Source organism: Phyllobates terribilis, unplaced genomic scaffold (genome assembly GCF_046119375.1).
Source record: "Phyllobates terribilis strain yellow unplaced genomic scaffold, ASM4611937v1 Scaffold_7__3_contigs__length_470593459, whole genome shotgun sequence".
Taxonomy (NCBI): Eukaryota; Metazoa; Chordata; class Amphibia; order Anura; family Dendrobatidae; genus Phyllobates; species Phyllobates terribilis.
In genome coordinates, this window is record NW_027362767.1 from 402,513,866 (window position 1) to 402,536,411 (window position 22,546).

Sequence of the window (22,546 nt, forward strand, 5' to 3'; positions counted from 1 at the left end):
ACTCCATACTGCCCCGGGGGCCCGCTCCACCTGTGGGGAGCAGAAACACCTCAGCTGCCATCCCATCACCCCCGGAGGTCTGCAGCAGCGCTGGTAAACCTTACCAGGTACCACAGGTGGCGTCACTCACGAACTATTTATTTTATTTTTCCTATCCAAGTTACAATCCCCCATTTTGGTTGACCGCCCTGGGCCATGGACCGGGCCAGCCACTGTGACCTATCCCCCACCAGCATCCATAGGCCAGGCTGCTGAGTACCCCATTGCCCCGGGGGCGCGTCATACCACATACTTCTTAAACAGAGACCTGTGAAACACATTGTGGATCCTAAGAGCCTGAGGTAACTCCAGACGAAACGCTGCTGGGTTAATGACAGTGGTCATTTATAGGAACCAATAAACCTACAGTACAGACCGAAAGTTTGGACATATCTTCTCATTTAAAGATTTTGATGAGTCCAAATTTGAGATCTTTGGTTCCAACCACCGTGTCTTTGTGCGACGCAGAAAAGGTGAACAGATGGACTCTACATGCCTGGTTCCCACCGTGAAGCATGGAGGAGGAGGTGTGATGGTGTGGGGGTGCTTTGCTGGTGACACTGTTGGGCATTTATTCAAAATTGAAGGCATACTGAACCAGCATGGCTACCACAGCATCTTGCAGCGGCATGCTATTCCATCCGGTTTGCGTTTAGTTGGACCATCATTTATTTTTCAACAGGACAATGACCCCAAACACACGTCCAGGCTGTGTAAGGGCTATCTGACCAAGAAAGAGAGTGATGGGGTGCTACGCCAGATGACCTGGCCTCCACAGTCACCAGACCTGAACCCAATCGAGATGGTTTGGGGTGAGCTGGACCGCAGAGTGAAGGCAAAAGGGCCAACAAGTGCTAAGCATCTCTGGGAACTCCTTCAAGATTGTTGAAAGACCATTTCCGGTGACTACCTCTTGAAGCTCATCAAGAGAATGCCGAAAGACCATTTCCGGTCACTACCTCTTGAAGTTCATCAAGAGAATGCCAAGAGTGTGCAAAGCAGTCATCAAAGCAAAAGGTGGCTACTTTGAAGAACCTAGAATATAAGACATATTTTCAGTTGTTTCACACTTTTTTGTTAAGTATATAATTCCACATGTGTTAATTCATAGTTTTGATGCCTCCAGTGAGAACCACACAAAGTCATTCACACTTAGGTCCGAACCTGGCGAGCATTTCCTGTCAGCAATACATTTGTATCTGTCTCCCATGATCTTCAAATTACTCTGAAATCCCCCCCCCCCCCGCCATACAGAAGAGAGCGCCGTAGCCCCTCCACCACTAAAGGTGCCAAACTGCGGATGAAAACCGTATGCACCAAAAAAAGGTGACCTGCCCGTAGACTTTTGGTTACGATTGTTTATAGCGAACTCAGGCAACGGTAAGATGCCAAATCCTCCTGGTTCTCGGAGACAAAACACCTGAGGTAAGTCTCCAAATTTTGATTTATGTGCTCAGTCTGTCCATTCGACTGAGGATGGAAGTCAGAAGAAAAAGACAATTGCACCCCCAGTTGAGTACAAAAATCTTTCCAGAAATTAGAAATGAACTGGGTCCCCCGATCTGACGCCACGTCGGAAGTAACCCCGTGAAGCATCACGATCTCATTAATGAATACCTGAGCCAGAGGCTTTCGGAAGTGCTGGTAATGCGATGAAATGAACCATCTTACTTGACCACCACAACCACCAAAACCACAGTCTTGCCTGCAGATACTGGTAGGTCAGTAATAAAATCCATGGACAAGTGTGTACATGGCCTACTAGGAATAGGCAGCGGTAGAAGAGTAACAGACGGACTAGTATATGATACTTTAGAACACGCGCAAATACTGCAAGCAGACACATGGTCAACCACATTCTGACGCAACCTCGGCCACCAAAAATGACGGGAAAGGAGGTTCACAGTTGCCTTATGACCTAGATGATCAGGAAGTACAGAGTTATGATGTTCCCTAATTAGTTTACGGCGCAGATTAGATGGCACAAACAACCTCCCCGAAGGGCAGGAGATAGGGGCATCACCCTGAGGCTCCAACACCTCCCCTTCCAGGTCAGGGTACAAGGCCGAAATGACCACCCCTTCCGCAAAATAGGGACAGGGTTCTCATGGTCACTACCACCAGGGAAGCTCCGGGACAAAGCATCAGCCTTGATGTTTTTAACCCCTGGACGGAAATTGGCAACAAAATTGAACCTAGAAAAAAACAAAGACCATGTAGCTTGCCTAGGGTTGAGACGATTAGCAGACTGGAGATATGACAGGTTCTTATGGTCAGTAATAACAGTAATAGGATGGACAGCCCCATCCAACCAATGTCGCCATTCTTCGAAAGCCAATTTAATTGCCAAAAGCTCCCTATTACCCACGTCACATTTTCTCTCGGCCGAAGACAGCTTCTTGGAAAAGAAAGTGCATGGATGCTATTTACCAGGGGACAGACCTTGAGACAACACAACCCCAACCCCCACCTCCGACGCATTAACTTCAACCACGAAAGGTTGAGAAACATTGGCGTGACTGGGTATAGGTGCTGTGGCAAAACACCTCTTTAAGGAGGAAAAAGCCTGCTGGGCGGCATTCGACCAATTAGAAAAATCCGACCCCTTTTTTGTCATGTCAGTGAGGGGTTTGACTATTACCGAAATGTTTTGGATAAATTTCTGGTAAAAATTAGTAAACCCCAGAAAGCGCTGCAATGCCTTCAAGTTCTCAGGACGATACAAATCAAGTACAGCACGGATCTTCTCCAGATCCATCCGAAAACCCGACGGTGACAACAGGTGCCCCAAAAATTGCACCTCATGGACAGCGAAAACAGATTTCTCTAGTTTGGCATAAAGTTTGTTATCCGTAGTACCTGTTCAATATGACCCTGATGTGTCTCTAAATCAAGTGAGTAAATCAAAATATCATCCAAATAGACCACCACAAGCCTGCTGACTAAATGGTGGAAAATATCATTTATGAAATGCTGGAAAACAGCAGGTGCATTGGTGAGACCAAAAGGCATAACCAGACTCTCGAAATGCCGCTCGGGGGTATTGAACGCCGTTTTCCATTCATCCCCTACTCTGATTCCAACCAGAATGTAGGCTCCCCTTGAATTCAACTTGGAGAACACTTTAGCTCCCACAATCTGGTTGACTAAATCCGGAATCAGAGGAAGAGGGTATGGATCTCGGATGGTAATTTGATTTAATTCCCAGAAATCTAAACAGTTGTTGTTCTTCTCTTGTTCTTCTTCTTCTTCTCTTGTTCTTCTTCTTCTTCTCTTGTTCTTCTTCTCTTGTTCTTCTTCTTCTTCTCGTGTTCTTCTTCACTTCTCTCCGAACTCCCGAACTGTAAAATGAACTTCCAGGAGAAGTCCGTGTTCAGAGGTCAGCACCGGACGGACACGAGGTGTACGAAATTTACAGTTTGGGTTCGCTCATCTCTATCCATGTGTAAAAAAACAAAATGCTCATGTGAAGAACTACACCAGTAACTTATATTGTCAGTGCGCTGTCCGTATCAGGACCAGACACAGTCAGAAGATGGCCCCTGTGCACAAACAATGCAAGGACCCTTAGACTTGAATGGGGACAAAAACGGGGGTCTCAGGGCCCCTTTCACATGTCTGACTTTTCTCATATGTCTCCTGCCTTGGGACATGTACATATTATGATTTATGGGGCTGTTCACAATTTTTTTGTCCGCCAAAAAAAGTTTCATAAGAGAAGATTGAGAACCCTTAATGATTTTTCTTTTTTTATTTTTTTACAAAAAAATCATTGATGAAATGCTGATGATAAAAACTGACCAAACGCCGGTGAAAATCAGATCCAAAACACTGATACAACTGGCTCAGTATGCAAAAAAAATAACTCAGGTGGGAAACCGGCTGAAGGCTCCATAGCGGCCGTGTAGGACCTAGGATTGGCGGAGGAGAATACTCGCCGCTCTCGGGACCTTCTTCTTCTTCACTTGTGACTTTTGGCTCCTTACATGAGATTATCTGGGGGTGATAGTTACAGTAATTTTATTTTCCTTGCAATAAACTGGAAATCAGTCAGCAATTAAAAAAAAAAAAAAGAAGCAGCAGAGGAAGGGTTAATGCGTGCAGCTGTCACTAAATTCAGCGCTCTCCCTTTCATTCACCCCTAATTGCTCGTAACAAGGGACATTAACACTAATCACGTCTCTTACGTACATGCTGGAGTGTTTAGCGCGGCAATTGGACACAGATTGAGCGGCCACAAATCTTTCTTCTGTGCCCGGGTCACGGTGTTTGGAGGAGCGAGGGCACAACCTCTATGTAGCGGGCATAATCGCACAGCGCGGGGTATCACTGTACGGAGGACTGGAGGTGAGCACTGGATCATACAGGGAGGGAGCTCGGTGTATGACCAGTGTGTAGACATGTAGCAGAGCTGTGTTTGGCGCGGCATGATGTGGTTTTACATAGGACTGCATATTTACTGACTTTTTCGTGTTAGTACATACTTGTTTGTATACCTTATGGAATAAAAATTATTTGAACTCCTCTGTTATTCCTCCTGGAAATGTATGAATAATTAGACAACTGCGTGGTTACCATTCACCTGGGTAGCCATACACACTCTGACAGTACTGACAAGGGAAAGGGCCACGCCCAATTGTTAATTTGTTCATTTCCAAGAGGAATAACAGAGGAACACAACAAGCAGAAGTTTAAAGTGAAAGAGCTGCATAATCGTTATATTATAAAAAATACAAGTAAACACTTAAACAGACATGAAAAGTTGTTTATAAGACTTTAAAGGAGATCTGTCACTTCCCATAAATATGTCATTTCTTTACCTGGTGTAAACGCCGCTGTTCTCCTGAATCCGGCGATGTTTTTTTTTTGTTCCTGCTCCTCTCCGTTCCTGAGATATGGCCTCCTCTTCTCTGTATGTAAATCTTGTCTTGTTCCAAGTGGGTAGAAGTCTTCTTAAGGATCCCGCCCATTTGGCTAAAAAGACAAGATGTATATACAAGGAAGAGGAGGCCGTATCTCAGGAACAGAGAGGCGCAGGAACAAAAGAAAAACATCGCCGGATTCAGGAGAACAGCGGCATTTACACCAAGTAAAAAAATAACATATTTAGTCCATTTTAACATGCTGAACCTCAACAGTTAAATTACAAATTCAGCTCTGCTACATCTGAAATAAACTGCTGCACATGGTGTTATATAGCATTGTGTTTTTTTTACGCCATTCATTATTCATATAATCTCATTTTTGTGCACATAGGTCCAATGTGTCCAACTACAGGAGGCCCAACTTCGCATAAGGATTAATGAATGCAATCAAATTTCTATTTTCGGAGAGGTGCTATATGTGTTAAAGGGAACCTGTCATGGGTTTTCTTTAAATAAAGCATGTCCCCCACCTTTCAGACCCCTTTAATAGCACTCCAGCATCCCCTTTATAAGAGCCCAGCTCCCCCTACATACATAGGAAAATGCTTTTTAGAATTGTCCTGTGCCTTATTATAATTGATGAGCACTTGGGCTCAGCGCCTCCTCTGTCCCCGCAAAAACCGCCTCTCCTGCCTTGATGGATGGGAATGACGTCTGCTACATCATCCTCGCAGCCTGTTCACCTCTCACACCTGCGCATAGGAAACAAGACCTGCGCAGCCACAACAGGCTGTGCGGATACTCTTTCACACACAACCTGTAGAAAAACATGGCTCCGATGCCCCCATCCCCCACAGCAAAGTAAAACTGCTTTTTTTGGTGCACATACCAGGAACTGTCATGATTCTCATGATCTGTAACTTGCCCCTTTTGAGTGGAAGATTCCTCTTCCTTAGCATTCTGCCAGCACTATCTGTGCAGGAACTCCCTCTCCTTCACTTCCTAGTATGCACTGCACCTGCCTATATCTGAATTGCATCATTACATTTGATGTTTGTATTCTCCCTGGAAAATTTTTGTTGCATATGCCAAATTCAACCGATGCATGTCACTTTTACGGTGTATAGTAACTTATTTAAGACAGAAAAATATATTAAAATAACATATATCGTGCGGTATACATATTTTTTATAATATAAGGCTACAGGTGATGCATACCTCTGTATCGCAGCCTCCAGATACAGAGATCCTGGGATACTTGCTCATTACAAAAGGCTCTGGGCTATTGCCGCTACTTTGTCTCCCCCTTGTGGTCCCTGATTGGTACAGTACTTTAGAAGAGCAGTTGATCGGGCAACTCTATCAATCACAAAACTAAACTAAAGATTTTAGTCACCTGACTTCATATTTGTCAAACAGTTTTATTTTTATTTTACCTTTTTAATATGGCGACTGGGACATAAATTATTAATGTTTTGAAGAAATGATGAGAGCGGTCATGGTACTGATCTGCTTCTGCTGCTTACTTGATGGACGCAAATACAATTTAGTGCAGGGAGGGAGCGGCAGCCAGGGCACAGGTGATGAGTACGATGACTCTGATACTGCTCATCTCTGTGACTGCACCCCGGCCGACAGAAATTCTGGCGGCTGGAGGAAAGGACCGGAGCGGCCACAGGCATTTAGCAATCAATGTAAGGGTTTTTTTTCAAAGTGGAGTTTATCACAATTTTTGTATTTCTGTTTGTGCACCAATTTTCGAGCATTGATCAAGAGTTCTTAAAGGGAATCTGTCATCAGGTTTTTGCTATTTAACCTGAGAACAGCATAATATAGAGCAAGAGAGACAGATCCCAGGGATGTGTCACTTATTAGGCTGTGTTCTGTTGTTTCAATACAATCAGTGTTTTATCAGCAGGAAATTATCACTGCAGGACTAGGTGTTACATGCAGAGAAGTCCAGCTCATTTATGTAACCCCGCCCACACCTCTGATTGGCAGCTTGCTGATAGTGTACACAGGAATCAGCCAATCAGTAGTGAGAGCGGGGTTATACACAGCTTAGCATTCAGAGCACTGCTAATTTTACAAATTAGAAAGCAGATACTCCAGTAAGTGATACATCACTGGAATCAGGCTCTCTGCTCCCACATCACGCTGCTCTCAGATTACTAGCAAAAACCTGCTGACAGATTACTGTGAGGACTGAGATCGGGGAAGTTTCCTGACCATGGACCCAAAATGTCAATGTTTTGATCACCAAGCAACGTAGTTATCACTTTTGATTGTGACATGGTCTCCATCATGCTGGAAAAAGCATTGTTCATCACTAGTGATGAGCGAGTATGCCTTATTAACTCTTTCGGCGAGCACGCTCGGGTGCTCGCCGAGTATTTTGGCGTGCTCGGGGCTTCATCCATTGTCGCCACGCCTGCAAGTGTCACAGCTGTTTGACTGCTGTGACACATGCAGAGATAGCCTGCTCGGCAGGCGCGGCGACAATGAATGAAACCCCGAGCACGCCAAAATACTCGGCGAGCACCCGAGCGTGCTCGCCGGAAAGGGTTAATGAAACATACTCGCTCATCACTATTCATCACCAAATTGCTCCTAGATCACTAGGAGAAGTTGCTCTTGGAGGATGATTAGATCCCATTCCTTATTCAGGACAGTGTTTTTAGGAAAAATTGTGAGTGAGACCCCTCCATGGATGAGAAGCCCCCACACATGAATGGTCTCAGGATGCTTTGGCAGACAAAGGACTTATGGTAGCGCTTACCTTGGCAGCGCTGGAGTGAAAAAATTGCAGCACAAAAGATCATTTCACCCTACAAACGAGAGTTTTGCTTGTTTGTCGGGTGAAATTCATTCAGAGTAAATACACCCTTATGGTCTCCTTTTCCTGAGCTTTACAAGAGGAGTAGCAAGACAGCAGCCATTGGTCGAAATCTTCTGAGATGACAATTGTGCTTCGTTCACCAGACATGAGGGCGATCTCATGAGGGCGATTCTGCTTGGGAAAAGGTAACGCCATAGTTCACATCGTCTGTAAGGAAGAAAAATCACTGCTTTAACGTGGGAGAGAAAAAAGCTCCGTTAATATGGAGCACGCCATTGTTTTTCTGGTGATATCCTCTATCAGATTGTTGCGTCACACACCTACCTTCCCATTTGAAAAGCGGAAATGGAATCCAAGATGGCACCATTCAAGATGGCCACCATGTTGGTGACATGCGTTAACAGGTTTCCCTCTGCCCTGTTCCTACTGCTTTTACATCAAACTGGATCACCGTCTGCCAATGTATTCTCATGTCACACGCTTCCGTACTTTTGTGATACACAAGGGAACTAATCAGTCACTATGGAAAGTCTGACAGTAGTTGCGGGAGTCTTCTCTCCTAAATACACCGGTGCAGCACTGTGGCCCCTAATAAAGGGGTTATCCTCTTTCGGGAAACTTCTGCCTGCAGGTCTAGTTAGGGGCCAAGCACATGTCAGCACGGCAGCGAAATCACAGAGACCAGGGCAATGGCGGAGACTCAGCGCTGGGCCTGGGGACGGTGATTAAAGCAATAGGTTTCTTAAAGATGGAAAACCCCTTTAATGATTTGTGCCCCACTAAATACACTTATCACCTATTCATCCCGGAAAAGGGGGTCCCAATGCATGACCACCAGTTTATTCACTTCTATGGGACCGATTGAGCACCCATCCCTGCCAGTCCCATAGAAGTGAATTGATCGGTGGTCGAGCATGCACACTATCACTTTAATCACACAGGGGGCTTTGGGACCTTCGTTTTCAGGATTCGGGGGGCCATTTCAAGTGTAGTCTTTCAATTAGTCACTTGTTTATGGTAATCTGAATAGGAAAAGCTGTGTAAATTATCGGCTATCCCTTTAAATAGAAGCTGGGCTAAGTTGTAAATAGTGTTCCTGATAACGAGCCCATCATCTGTTTCTAATGAAGACTAGCAGAATTTTGAATGCAGCTCTGGAGTACAATACAGTTTGCAGCCTATGCATACAAGATACGTAATCAGTCTTTTATATTGGCTGTATTTATACATGAAACTGAAACGTAGTCTTTAAGTGTAGATTGCCCCTTTAAAAACAGGTGTGTATATGGGTGTGTGTGTGTGTGTGTGTATATATATGGCCTCGCAAACACATGGAGGGATTTATTAGGCCTAGTAAACACAAAAGTCTACTGGTTTCTCATAGCAACCAATGAGGTTGCTGCTTTCATGTTTCAAGCACTTCTAAAAATGAAAGCTGTGATCTTGTTCGTTGATATGAGTAACTGGTTTAAGAAATCGCCAGGAGACTGTAAGTCCCGCCCACTTCTGGGTGGTATCCAATCATCGTGTGGGGGCGTGATTTCTGATGCGTTAGGCAGCCATGTTTACTAAAGGCAAAAAGGGTCGTAAATATTTTGTTAAAGTATTCACACTGAAGCTCCTGTACACCACAATAAGAATTTAGCCGACATTCTATTCGTCGGTTTTATCTCTTGTTTCAGCTACTTCCCTAATGTACCTTTTCCAAGATGGCGGCATCAGCCTCTCAGACGTTGCGTAATGACGTTGCAGGCTGACGTGATGACGTGAGGTGCGGCATGTGTTGTCTTGTAGTTGCCGATTCATTGTGGAGATGGCGGTGAACGGGGGAGAAGCTGCCGGCCTGAGACAAGTGGCCGACATGTACGAGCAGCTGAAAGCCGAGTGGAACAAGAAGAGTCCGAGTCTGAGCAAGTGCGGGGATGTGCTGGGAAAGCTGAAGGTGAGGCCGGGGGAGGCGAGGAGGACAGCCGGGGAAGAGCCGGGAACGTGGGGGAGGGGGGTTACAACCAACACTCTATAGGGCTCCAGTGTCAGGGTCTCTGGAGTCAGTGGTCATGGTGATGGGGTCCTCAGGTGACACTAAGACGCTTACTGAGGGGCTCAAGGTGGTCCTCGTGTGATGCTGGGAAGGGGGGGACGGCTTGATCCCCGGTGTGATGCTGGGGAGGGGGGATATAGCTGGGTCCCCGGTGTGACACTGGGGAGGGGGGGGGGTATAGCGGGGTCCCCGGTGTGACGCTGGGGAGGGGGGGGTATAGCGGGGTCCCCGGTGTGACGCTGGGGAGGGGGGGGTATAGCGGGGTCCCCGGTGTGACGCTGGGGAGGGGGGGGTATAGCTGGGTCCCCGGTGTGACACTGGGGAGGGGGGGTATAGCTGGGTCCTCGGTGTGACACTGGGGAGGGGGGGATATAGCGGGGTCCCCGGTGTGACGCTGGGGAGGGGGGGGTATAGCTGGGTCCTCGGTGTGACGCTGGGGAGGGGGGGGTATAGCTGGGTCCCCGGTGTGACGCTGGGGAGGGGGGGGTATAGCTGGGTCACCGGTGTGATGCTGGGGAGGGGGGGGTATAGCTGGGTCCTTGGTGTGACACTGGGGAGGGGGGGTATAGCGGGGACACTGGGGAGGGGGGGTATAGCTGGGTCCCCGGTGTAATGCTGGGGAGGGGGGGGTATAGCTGGGTCCCCGGTGTGATGCTGGGGGGGGGAGGGTATAGCTGGGTCCCCGGTGTGATGCTGGGGAGGGGGGGGTATAGCTGGGTCCTTGGTGTGACACTGGGGAGGGGGGGTATAGCGGGGACACTGGGGACGGGGGGGGGGTATAGCGGGGACACTGGGGACGGGGGGGGGGTATAGCTGGTTCCCCGGTGTGATGCTGGGGAGGGGGGGGGTATAGCGGGGACACTGGGGAGGGGGGGGGTATAGCTGGGTCCCCGGTGTAATGCTGGGGAGGGGGGGGGTATAGCTGGGTCCCCGGTGTAATGCTGGGGAGGGGGGGGGTATAGCTGGGTCCCCGGTGTGATGCTGGGGAGGGGGGGGTATAGCTGGGTCCCCGGTGTGATGCTGGGGAGGGGGGGGGGGTATAGCTGGGTCCCCGGTGTGATGCTGGGGAGGGGGGGGGGTATAGCTGGGTCCCCGGTGTGATGCTGGGGAGGGGGGGGGGTATAGCTGGGTCCCCGGTGTGATGCTGGGGAGGGGGGGGTATAGCTGGGTCCTTGGTGTGACACTGGGGAGGGGGGGTATAGCGGGGACACTGGGGACGGGGGGGGGGTATAGCTGGTTCCCCGGTGTGATGCTGGGGAGGGGGGGGGTATAGCTGGGTCCTTGGTGTGACACTGGGGAGGGGGGGTATAGCGGGGACACTGGGGAGGGGGGGTATAGCGGGGTCCCCGGTGTGACACTGGGGAGGGGGGGTATAGTGGGGTCCCCGGTGTGAAGCTGGGGGGTTCATTTTTATTGCAAAACGTCTCGCTGTTCCTACCTTCCGGCTTTTGAGTGTTATTTACGTTTTTCAGGTTCCCAACAACGCCACGTGGTTAAACTATTCTAGAGGGGTCTCCTGCTTTGAAGATGCTCAATCATTTTGGAGTGTGTGCGTTTTTTTTTATTAAGCATTTTGCCTTACATATATGGTCCTGTAATAAAGTGGGTGACGTCTATAAAGCTTCCAGGTGTGCGGCCGCTCCTAACAGGATGTCGGAGGTCCTGCTCCGTCTGCAGATGTTTTCGGGATTACTTTACACTTTTGTGGATGTTGACAGTCCTGTTCTGCGGCTTCTCTCGTTATGTTCTTCATGTCTCTGTGTTGATTGCTCATTGATTAGTGTCATCGGTAACTTTCTGCTATGTGTATTATCTAACCATGACCTGCCACTTCAGGAATAGGGCTTGTTAATGAGCCAGGACCCCATCATGGCTCGTCTTTGACAGTAAGCTTCAGGGACGGGAGATTGTGCACCTCTGGAGATTTTATTTTTTTCCTTAAGATGTGTTTGGGGCTAAAAATCATCTTTACAATTTGGTTTCAATGCAGATTTTACACCCTTTGGGTTTATTTTAAGTACCTGCCTATAGGTCCGAATAAATGGTTGTCCTGAGAATGTAGGGGTGCAGCGCTGCGGTATCTGTGCCTGAGCTCCCTGTGCAGCTGGTCGGTCGGGGCACAAAGCTATACTGGTGCTGGACCCTTTCTTTATCCAGATCAATGAGGGTCCCAGAGGTCAGATCACCACCGATCATAAAGCAGCGGCGTGCCCTAGTGATATATCGTCACTTTATAAGGCGGCCGTACTCCTTTTTCTAGTTCTTTGTTGCACTTACGGTGAAACGTCTAATCCAGTATTCAGTTCTCCGACTTTCGAATATATTTCCCGTCTTTCGAGCTCTCTGCTTGCTGTCAGTGAATAATCTTATTTATATCTTGTGGCTCAAATTTAGTCTAAACTGATACATTGTAACAAACTATCATGAGAGAATAGAACGTTTTTGTTTGTTTTTTTGCCACTAAATGGATACATTGTTGCAAACATTCAGCTGTGAGAAGTCTCAGTTCTCGGGAAATGAGTGTTCCTGTTCATTGACGGCAAGCAGAGATGTTAAAAATGTTGAAGGTATATAAGTATTTGATTTGGGTCCCGTTCTGCTGAGAAATCTACACGAGGAGCAGGTCCTACATCCAGCATCAGGAACGCGCCCAAGATATTAGAAAGATGCAGACTTCTTGTCCCCGGGATTTGGTGACGTGTAACACTCTGTTTTCTCTCCTTACAGTTGGCCCTTTTGGAGCAGAATTTTTTACCCACCACCGACACCAAACTGACCAAGCAGCAGCTGATACTGGCCAGTGAGTATGACCGGGACGGTCCTCAAAAGAAGAAAAAAAAAAAAGTCTTATGTAACACAATAGTATCAATAAAAAACTTCACCCATGATCAAAGTCACGGGTCTCAGAAAATTGCCACACAAACTTTTTTTTTTTTTTTTTTTAAATTTCTGAATTTCTTTTTCGACAATTTTTTTTTTTTTTACCAATTTTTGTAAAAACTAAACCCCAAAATAATCAATAGTGGAACATTTTTATTTATTTAGTTTTCCAATAGATTATGTTGTAAAATGAACGGTGTTATTCCAAATGACTCGTCTTACAAAAAAACGTCCGTTTTCGTACGGCTATGTCAGCAGAAAAATGATCATATGGTTCTGGGGAGGAAAAAAAAACAAAAATGGTCTGGAAGTTGTCAGCGACTCCATGCTTCAGTCTGATGGGTCCCTACCCTTCCCCCGTACCTCCACAGATTGCACTATTCCTAGCTGGGACCCCTGAAGGACACTGAATACTGCTAATGTGTACACAGCCTTGCACTGGTCATTGGGGATCGTTTTGCTTCTGACCATTTCTCTTTCCTACGTTCAGGAGACGTCTTGGAGATTGGGGCCCAGTGGAGCATCCTGAAGAAAGACATCCCGTCATTTGAGAGATACATGGCGCAGCTGAAGTGCTATTACTTTGACTATAAGTAAGATTATGTTTCTGTTCTCATCACATTTGGGACTTGTATTTGGGGACCGCACTTGTGGCTTATCGCTGACTTGCAATGTGTTTTGCTCCTCTTGTTGCAGGGACGAGCTCCCTGAATCTGCCTACAAGCACCAGCTGCTCGGCCTCAACCTCCTCTTCCTCCTGTCCCAGAACAGAGTGGCTGAGTTTCACACCGAGCTGGAACGGTTACCGGCCAAAGATATCCAGGCGAACGTCTACATAAAGCACCCAGTGTCCCTAGAGCAGGTGGGTGTCACCGGTGACCCAGCTGTGATGGGGGTGGGATCGGCTGCTCTGTTCATGAACCTATAATGCTCATGTCCTGTTTTTTTTTTTTTTTTTTTTTTCCCTGTATTTCAGTACTTGATGGAGGGCAGCTATAACAAGGTATTTCTAGCCAAAGGGAACATTCCTGCAGAGAGTTACACCTTCTTCATTGACATCCTGCTAGACACAATAAGGTCAGTCCCGTGCCTTGCAAATATTTTACCTTATGGGATCACTGCGCGGCTTTTGATTAGTCATCAAGTTTGACATTACGCCAGAGGCCGGCTAATCAAAAGTTGCAGCGGGGATCCCAGAAGGTAAGAGATTTGCAGAGCTCCCGTCCAGCTCCTAGCCAATGGATCGGAATCACGCGAAACGATCCGCCCATCACTAATTGGCCCCTAAGGCTATGTTCACACCATGTTTTTGCCCTATGCTTCGTTAAAAAAGCTCCTTTTGTACATCCTAAAGGTGTTCATGGGGCTCTTTTACAAAAAAAAAAAAAAAAAAAGTCCTCCTGTCGGATTAGTATGCATCAGTATGCCACCAAAAAAGTAGTAGAATAAGCTCTTCCATCCCACAGGGTCCTGTAAGTGATGCATCTGTTAAATGGATGTTTTTCTAACTTAAGAATCTACAGGTAATTGATGCGACTGTATGGAATTCATCAATGTAATGTAGAGGTCATACATACAGTACAGACCAAAAGTTTGGACATGCCTTCTAATTTAAAGATTTTTCTGTATTTTCATGACTTTGAAAATTGTACATTCACACTGAAGGCATCAAAACTATGAATTAACACATGTGGAATTATATACTTAACAAAAAAGTGTGAAACAACTGAAAATATGTCTTATATTCTAGGTTCTTCAAAGTAGCCACCTTTTGCTTTGATGACTGCTTTGCACTCTTGGCATTCTCTTGATGAACTTCAAGAGGTAGTCACCGGAAATGGTCTTCACTTCACAGGTGTGCCCTGTCAGGTTTAATAAGTGGGATTTCTTGCGTTATAAATGGGGTTGGGACCATCAGTTGTGTTGTGCAGAAGTCTGGTGGATACACAGCTGATAGTCCTACTGAATAGACTGTTAGCTGCTTTTTTCTTGCCATAATACAAATTCTAAGTAAAGAAAAACAAGTGGCCTTCATTACTTTAAGAAATGAAGGTCAGTCAGTCTGAAAAATTGGGAAAACTTTGAAAGTGTCCCCAAGTGCAGTTGCAAAAGCCATCAAGCGCTACAAAGAAACTAGCTCACATGAGGACCACCCCAGGAAAGGAAGACCAAGAGTCACCTCTGCTTCTGAGGATAAGTTTATCCGAGTCACCAGCCTCAGAAATCGCAGGTTAACAGCAGCTCAGATTAGAGACCAGGTCAATGCCACACAGAGTTCTAGCAGCCGACACATCTCTACAACAACTGTTAAGAGGAGACTTTGTGCAGCAGGCCTTCATGGTAAAATAGCTGCAAGGAAACCACTGCTAAGGACAGGCAACAAGCAGAAGAGACTTGTTTGGGCTAAAGAACACAAGGAATGGACATTAGACCAGTGGAAATCTGTGCTTTGGTCTGATGAGTCCAAATTTGAGATCTTTGGTTCCAACCACCATGTCTTTGTGCGACGCAGAAAAGGTGAACGGATGAACTCTACATGCCTGGTTCCCACCGTGAAGCATAGAGGAGGAGGTGTGATGGTGTGGGGGGGCTTTGCTGGTGACACTGTTGGGGATTTATTCAAAATTGAAGGCATACTGAACCAGCATGGCTACCACAGCATCTTGCAGCGGCATGCTATTCCATCCGGTTTGCGTTTAGTTGGATCATCATTAATTTTTCAACAGGACAATGACTCCAAACACACCTCCAGGCTGTGTAAGGGCTATTTGACCAAGAAGGGGAGTGATGGGGTGCTACGCCAGATGACCTGGCCTCCACAGTCACCAGACCTGAACCCAATCGAGATGGTTTGGGGTGAGCTGGACCGCAGAGTGAAGGCAAAAGGGCCAACCAGTGCTAGGCATCTCTGGGAACTCCAAGATTGTTGGAAGACCATTTCCGGTGACTACCTCTTGAAGCTCATCAAGAGAATGCCAAGAGTGTGCAAAGCAGTCATCAAAGCAAAAGGTGGCTACTTTGAAGAACCTAGAATATAAGACATATTTTCAGTTGTTTCACACTTTTTTGTTAAGTATATAATTCCACATGTGTTAATTCATAGTTTTGATGCCTTCAGTGTGAATGTACAATTTTCATAGTCATGAAAATACAGAAATTTCTTTAAATGAGGTGTGTCCAAACTTTTGGTCTATACTGTAAGTACATAAGTTTTCCCGGAAACTGCACTCATCAAAGTAACCAATGACCTTCTGACAGCAAAACGTAATGGCGATCACTCTCTGCTCGTTCTTCTTGACCTCTCTGCAGCCTTTGACACCGTTGACCACCACCTCCTACTCTCTATGCTCCACTCAATCAGCATAAAGGACTCTGCTCTCTCCTGGTTCTCCTCCTACCTATCTGACCGCTCTTTCAGTGTATCGTTCGCTGGCTCCACTTCTACCCCTCTTCCTCTCACTATTGGGGTTCCTCAGGGTTCAGTCCTTGGCCCTCTTCTCTTCTCTCTCTACACAGCCCCAATTGGACAGACCATCAGCAAATTTGGTTTTCAGTACCATCTTTATGCTGATGACACACAACTATACACCTCATCCCCTGACCTTACCCCCACTGTACTACAGAACACCAGTGACTGTCTGGCCGCAGTTTCTAATATCATGTCCGCTCTCTACCTGAAACTCAACCTTTCCAAAACTGAACAACTTCTGCTCCCGCCGTCTAATCACCTCTCGAAATCTGACATCTCTCTCTCTCCGTGTGTGGCACCACAATAATGCCAAGCCAGCAGGCGCGTTGTCTGGGCGTTGTGTTTGACACCAATCTCTCCTTCACCTTCCACATACAATCTCTTGCCCGCTCTTGTCGCTTGCACCTGAAGAACATCTCTAGAATCCGCCCCATTCTCACCTTGGAAACAACAAAAACCTTCACTGTTGCCCTGATCCACTCCCACCTTGACTACTGTAACTCTCTATTAATTGGCCTCCCCCCTCACTCGACTTTCCGCCCTCCAGTCCATCCTTAACCCTTGAACGCATACCTGGGGCCTCGCAGGCCCGCCCTGTTAATTGTTTTATATTTTCTGCAAGATTACTTTAGTTAGCATTTTGAAACTCTAGGTATTCCTCAGGTATATAGTTGTTTGTCATTTTTGTTTGAGTTATTCCATGTTATTTGCACACGGGCCTAAAAGGCCCCAGGTATGTGAAAAAGTAGATTCTCATGGTCATGCGTTCTAGGGTTAATGCTGCAGCCAGGGTCATCTACTTGGCTAACCGTTACTCAGACTCCTCCGCTCTGTGCCAGTCATTGCACTGGCTGCCCATGAATTATAGGATCCAATTTAAATTGCTTGTTCTCACCCACAAAGCTCTCCACAGTGCGGAGCCCCCTACATCTCTTCCCTCATTTCTGTTTATTGGCCTACCCTTTCTCTACGCTCCGCAAGAGACTTTCGACTAACATCCGCACTAATCCGTACCTCCCACTCCCGGCTTCAAGACTTCTCCCGAGCTGCACCTATTCTTTGGAATGCTCTACCCCAAGAAATTAGGATGAACCACAACTTACACAGTTTTAGACGCTCCCTAAAAACACACCTGTTTAGGGCAGCATATCACCTTTCCTAATCAAAGTCCTTTTATCTTCTTATAGCCCATCCCTTATTTCTCCACACAACTCTCCACCGAACCAAAAAGCACCACAAATACTGGCTGGTGATGAGCTCATGCAGCCTTTATCTATCCCTCATCCCCTCAAGATGGCTGGACCATCCTAGTAAATAAGCCATTGTACTTTGTGTCACCCCCACTTCATTGTAGATTGTAAGCTCTTACGAGCAGGGTCGCCATTATTTTTGCTGTAATTATTGTATTATCTTTAGCTATGTTACTTATGACTGTTGTATATGAACCTGTGAATTGTTAAGCGCTGCGGAATATGTTGGCGCTATATAAATAAAGATTATTATTATTATTATATATGTTTGAGAGGCCTTAAAACGTGGTGTGCCTAAAGGACCAATCATTTTATTTATTTTTTAACCTATTTACGTCATATGTTGTGTCTCCCACTTTGATGCTGGCTCTGGCGCATCTTTCCCCGCACTTGACAGCTGATGTAATCAGCCCTCATGTGCCTTTCACAGCCGCAGATGGATCGGAGCAGCGTCTATTAACCAGTTAAATTCTACTGTCCATCTCTGAAAGCGGGATTTAACACACGCCGGCCGGAAGTGCGTCACAAATCACGCCCATCTGCGCCCGTGTCATGTGAGCAGGGGGTCCCCGATGCTGGGGGTCTACAGAAGACACCTGTGCCTGTCATTGTGAAGCTCCTGTGAATGCCGGCTTGTGGCCAGCATTCATAGACCATGATTTTAGCTATACATAACAGGGCTGAATCCCTGCTATGTATATCAGAGGTGATCGGATGATCACTGCTTCAGTTCTCCTAAGAAAACTATTAAATAAAGTGAAGAAGAAAATATTATAAAAAAAAAAAAGTTCAAATTACACCCCCCCCTTTATTCCCCATTGAAAATAAAGCCATAAAAAAATACATATTCGGTATCGCTGCGTTCAGAAACGTCCGACCTATCAAAATACAAAGTAAATAATCCGATCAGAAAATGGCATAACAAGAAGGAAAAAAAAAAATCAAACTGCCAGAATTGCTTTTTTTTTTTTTTGTTGACTGCAACATTGCAGTAAGAGGCGATCAAAATATCACATCTACCCCAAAATGGTATCAATAAAAACGTCAGCTCAAGGCGTAAAAAAACAAGCCATCACCCGGCCCCAGATCACGAAAAATGGAAACGCTACAGGTCTCGGAAAATGGCGTCAAACGCTAAAACGTTTTCATGCAAATTTAGAAAAAAAAAATTTCACCACTTGCCAAACACGTATAGTTTTTTTTTATCTGCGAACTCGTACTGACCTGGAGAATCCTAATGTCTGGTCAGTTTTACCATATAGTGGAATTGCACCTTTTTTCAATTACAATGCAGTTGGAATCTTTTTCCAGTGCACTGTGGTAAAATCAATGGTGTCATCAAAAGTGCAACTCGTCCCGCAAAAAAAACAAGCCCTCATGTGGCGCTATAGACAAAAAAATTAAAGTTATGGCTCTTAGACGGGGAGAAAAAAAAAAAGGAAAATGGCCATGGTGTGAAAGGGCTAAAGAGGAGCGGTCTCTGTATCCTCGGGGGCGTCTTTACAACAGTATTTATGCAGTTTAATGCCCGAGATGTGCAGATCAGAAAAATGTCACCTTAAAAGGAACCTGGCTGTCTGGCAAAGTCGCAGCTGAGATCAACCTTCACCTAATGTGATCTTCTTACATGACGCATCAGACTTTTATATCAAGGACATTTCCCCTTTAAAGCTACAGCACTCTACAGGCCCTAACTCATAAAACTGTGTCATAGAGAATATTTGTGTTTTTGTTTTTTTTCTGCTGTTTTTCAGCACTTTGGAGGATATTGGTGTTTTCTCCATTCATAGACCAGCATTATAATAATGTTCCTTCTTTAGGGATGAGATTGCCGGCTGCATTGAGAAGGCCTATGAGAAGATCCTCTTTAATGAGGCCACCAGGATATTGTTCTTCAGCACCCCGAAGAAGATGACAGACTATGCAAAGAAGGTGAGTATGGTTGTGTATCTACTGGGAGATCCAGCTCCCTGGCGGGGCAGAATGGATCACTGATTCTGTAATAATACAGAGAGACTTGCATGATCACGACACCTGGGGAGTTTGTAACGTCTATTTACAGCCGGCCTGACTCTGTACGAACAGCAGCCCTGACATGTGTCTCTAGTACCGGGGCAGCGCACACTACAGGAGACCCTCCCTGCCGCTGAGAGTGGGATGCATCTAGATGTATCAGCTAATGCTTCACTGGCACGGCTGGGACTGGTGATTGGTTTACCTGTTGTTGTGTTTTGTTTTTTTGTCCTACCCTAAATTGAGGAGGGTGCAAGGTCTCTGCTCATATCCATGGACCAGAAGACTGTACCCAGCCGTCTTAATAGCAGGATAGAGGAGGACATTTTGCCTCTTAATACCCAGTCAGTCGAGCAAAAATATTTGCATATATAAGCCACCATATTGATAGTTTGTGTCTCTGCTAGACCGGAGCCCTGCGAGCTGTCTGCCTCCTATCTGAGAACATCTTGGGTGCGTCTTCTGATTAATGACGTTGCGCCGGGTTTACTAATTGGGAGAGGAGCCCGGCAGATGGGGGGGAGGCTCACAGGGCTCTGGTGTGGCTGCTAGATCAGGGTCCTGGGGGATGGGACAGGGACCAGTGAGGGAGGAAACCCAAGCAATCACAGGGAGAACATAGAAACTCCTTGCAGATGTTGTCATTGGTGGGACTTGAACTCAGGACCCCAGCACTGCAAAGCAACTGTGCTAACCACTGAGCCACCAGTGCTATGTGAGTGGAGCTGGCCTAACTGTTGTAATCTGCAGTCTGCCTGTCACCTTCACACACAGTAGTGGTCACACATCGACAGTCGCATGGGCCATATAATGTGGTGTCGTCAGATACGTGATGATCGTGCACACGTCCTGACTACCTGCAGACATTCTGTCCTCGCTGCTCACCACCTGATACAGAAATTAGGGCTCCGTACCATATAACCCTGTATTCTTTCAGAATGACCCTTGTTTATAACTGGTGATGGCAATCTCCATGTAATATAAACGCCTGTTCTTCTTCTTTTTCTTGTCTTTACAGCGCGGTTGGGTACTGGGCCCTAATAACTACTACAGTTTCAGCAGCCAGCAGCAGAATCCGGAGGAGGCCACAATTCCTTCCACTGAATTAGCCAAACAAGTGATTGAATATGCCCGCCAGCTGGAAATGATCGTATAAATGACAGGAAGTCGTCCACGCCAACTTCCCACTTGTGTTCCCTTTTCTGGTCTGCCTGTTCACTCGCCATCCTCACTTTGGTATCTCATTAATTTTATAGACAGTAGATTTGGGGAGGGAGGGGGCAGGGGATGTTTTGTAAGAAGATTTATTATTAAATTATACCCGTGGGCTGGTTTGATGGAGCGATGCCACCTTCTGTAACCTAAAACATTATTTTATTTTTTATTTTTGGACAGAGCAAATACTTTTGACACGTTGTTATAAGATATCTGAAGGTTCTGCTTCTTCCTTCCCATGAACCTTGTTGTAATAAGGTCAATAAGACCACATATTGTAGCATAGGTCTGTGGGTATAAAGGGGTGGTCACAACTAGGTCCCTGCTTCTCCAAATCAAGCTGTCTAGGTGATTGGTTAATATCTCCGGGCGACCACACACTTTCCCTATAAAGATCCAAGGATTGATCTGGCTATTAAGGGGTGAGGGTCTATGAACAGGGTTGTAGTCATTGGATTTTATATCCTCCACTGGGTTTTTGAGACCATCTTGCTTGATATGTAATATGTGTATATATGGCCCAGCTTAGACCACCGGTCCAGGGGCCACGTTTGCCATACTTGCCTGAAGCAACACATCCAAAGTGCATTTATAACTTTGGCATTGGTTTCTACCATCTTGGTCCCATTCAGCCATTATGCTCGGCACAGAATTTGTCAGCGGCTCTTTCTACCAACATGGGGATCTTTTTTTTTTTTTTTTTTTTTTTTGGCTGATTAGGGCAGAAGAGTATAGCCTTGACTACCACAGGTCTGTATTTAAATGGACCTGGAAAAGTAATATTTGTCTACACAACCTTGTATTTAAAGGGGTATTCCCATCTCCATGATCTTATCCCAATATGTAGTAGGTGTAATAATAATAACATCAAATACCTCCAATTAGAAATGTAGTATAGTTCTTCTGATTCACTGTCTCTCTTACCCCATGTCCAGGGCATTGCAGTCACTATCCAGGTATCCATGGTAACAACAACAACTAACAGCTATCTAAACTGAGCGGACATAACCATGGATACCTGGATAGTGACTGCAATGCCCTGGACATGGGGTAAGCGACATAGCGAATCAGAAGAACAATGCTACATTTCTGATTGGAGGTATTTGCTAATATTCTGATACCGTCTAGATATTGGAGATGGGAATACCCCTTTTAACTGTGATTTTAAAAAAAAAAATAAATAAATAAAAGCTGATCTTTTGAGACGTTCAGACTTGTTTTTTTTGCACGGGGTTCACTTTCGACAATTTATTATGAGGTCTTCTCTCCGATTCCTTTTCCTTTAAAACTAGAGAACCACAGGCATCCATCCAAAAGATTCCTATTGAGCTCCTTGTCCAGCAGGAGCTGCCCGTCGCCCCGTGTCTTCCTGGCAGTATATACAGAGGGGCACACATTCGCAAGAAGAACGCCTTGATCAATTGCTGGCTATGGCGTCTACAGTATAAGCAGGAACTGTGCAAAATAAGAAGTCCCTGATTATATTTAGGTATACAATGTGTATAAATGCACTGAAGGGTCTCTGCTTTACTGCATAATTTTAGCCATACCTTATTTTACAGAAACTGTCATAAAAGAAATAGGTGCGATATATGTGGCCAATGTATTCCTGTACAGTCTGAGGTAGATATGTGAATGCTTCATCTAATCGGCATAAAATGAAGTGTGAACAGAGCCTGAGAATGTAGCAAGAGTAAAACAAAACAAATATTTGCAGGACCCCGGTGCAGCGGCCACGTCTGGACCAGATTTCCGTGAACCTCCTCTTACCTGCTGCCTCTTCTGATGCTGTGCACAATATTCGGAAGAGGTGGGAGAAGGTTCGCTGGACTACTGACGTGACCACTGAACCCAACAAATCTTTTTGCTCAGCTCCAAGGGTAACATATGGTTTTGCTGAAGACCCCTCCTTACCTGTAATACTCCATAGTGGCC

General features: G+C 45.9%; 1 protein-coding gene across 1 annotated transcript; it reads left to right on the forward strand.

The window, feature by feature from the left end:
• Positions 1–9,478: 9,478 nt before the first annotated feature.
• On the forward strand, positions 9,479–21,624 carry PSMD8 (proteasome 26S subunit, non-ATPase 8). Its single transcript, XM_073641631.1, has 7 exons — positions 9,479–9,685; positions 12,512–12,584; positions 13,155–13,257; positions 13,361–13,526; positions 13,641–13,741; positions 19,204–19,315; positions 20,415–21,624. The coding sequence occupies exons 1-7, from the start codon at positions 9,557–9,559 to the stop codon at positions 20,550–20,552; spliced, it is 822 nt and encodes a 273-aa protein (XP_073497732.1). The 5' UTR covers positions 9,479–9,556; the 3' UTR covers positions 20,553–21,624.
• Positions 21,625–22,546: the final 922 nt, after the last annotated feature.

What these genes read in the sequence shown, in the direction of transcription:
- PSMD8 (XM_073641631.1), top strand. Translation starts at nt 9,557, where the DNA reads ATGGCGGTGAACGGGGGAGAAGCTGCCGGCCTGAGACAAGTGGCCGAC. An exon ending in GCAGCAGCTGATACTGGCCA is followed by an intron (nt 12,585 to 13,154) that starts GTGAGTATGACC and finishes TCCTACGTTCAG; the next exon opens with GAGACGTCTTGGAGATTGGG. An exon ending in TGCTATTACTTTGACTATAA is followed by an intron (nt 13,258 to 13,360) that starts GTAAGATTATGT and finishes CTCTTGTTGCAG; the next exon opens with GGACGAGCTCCCTGAATCTG.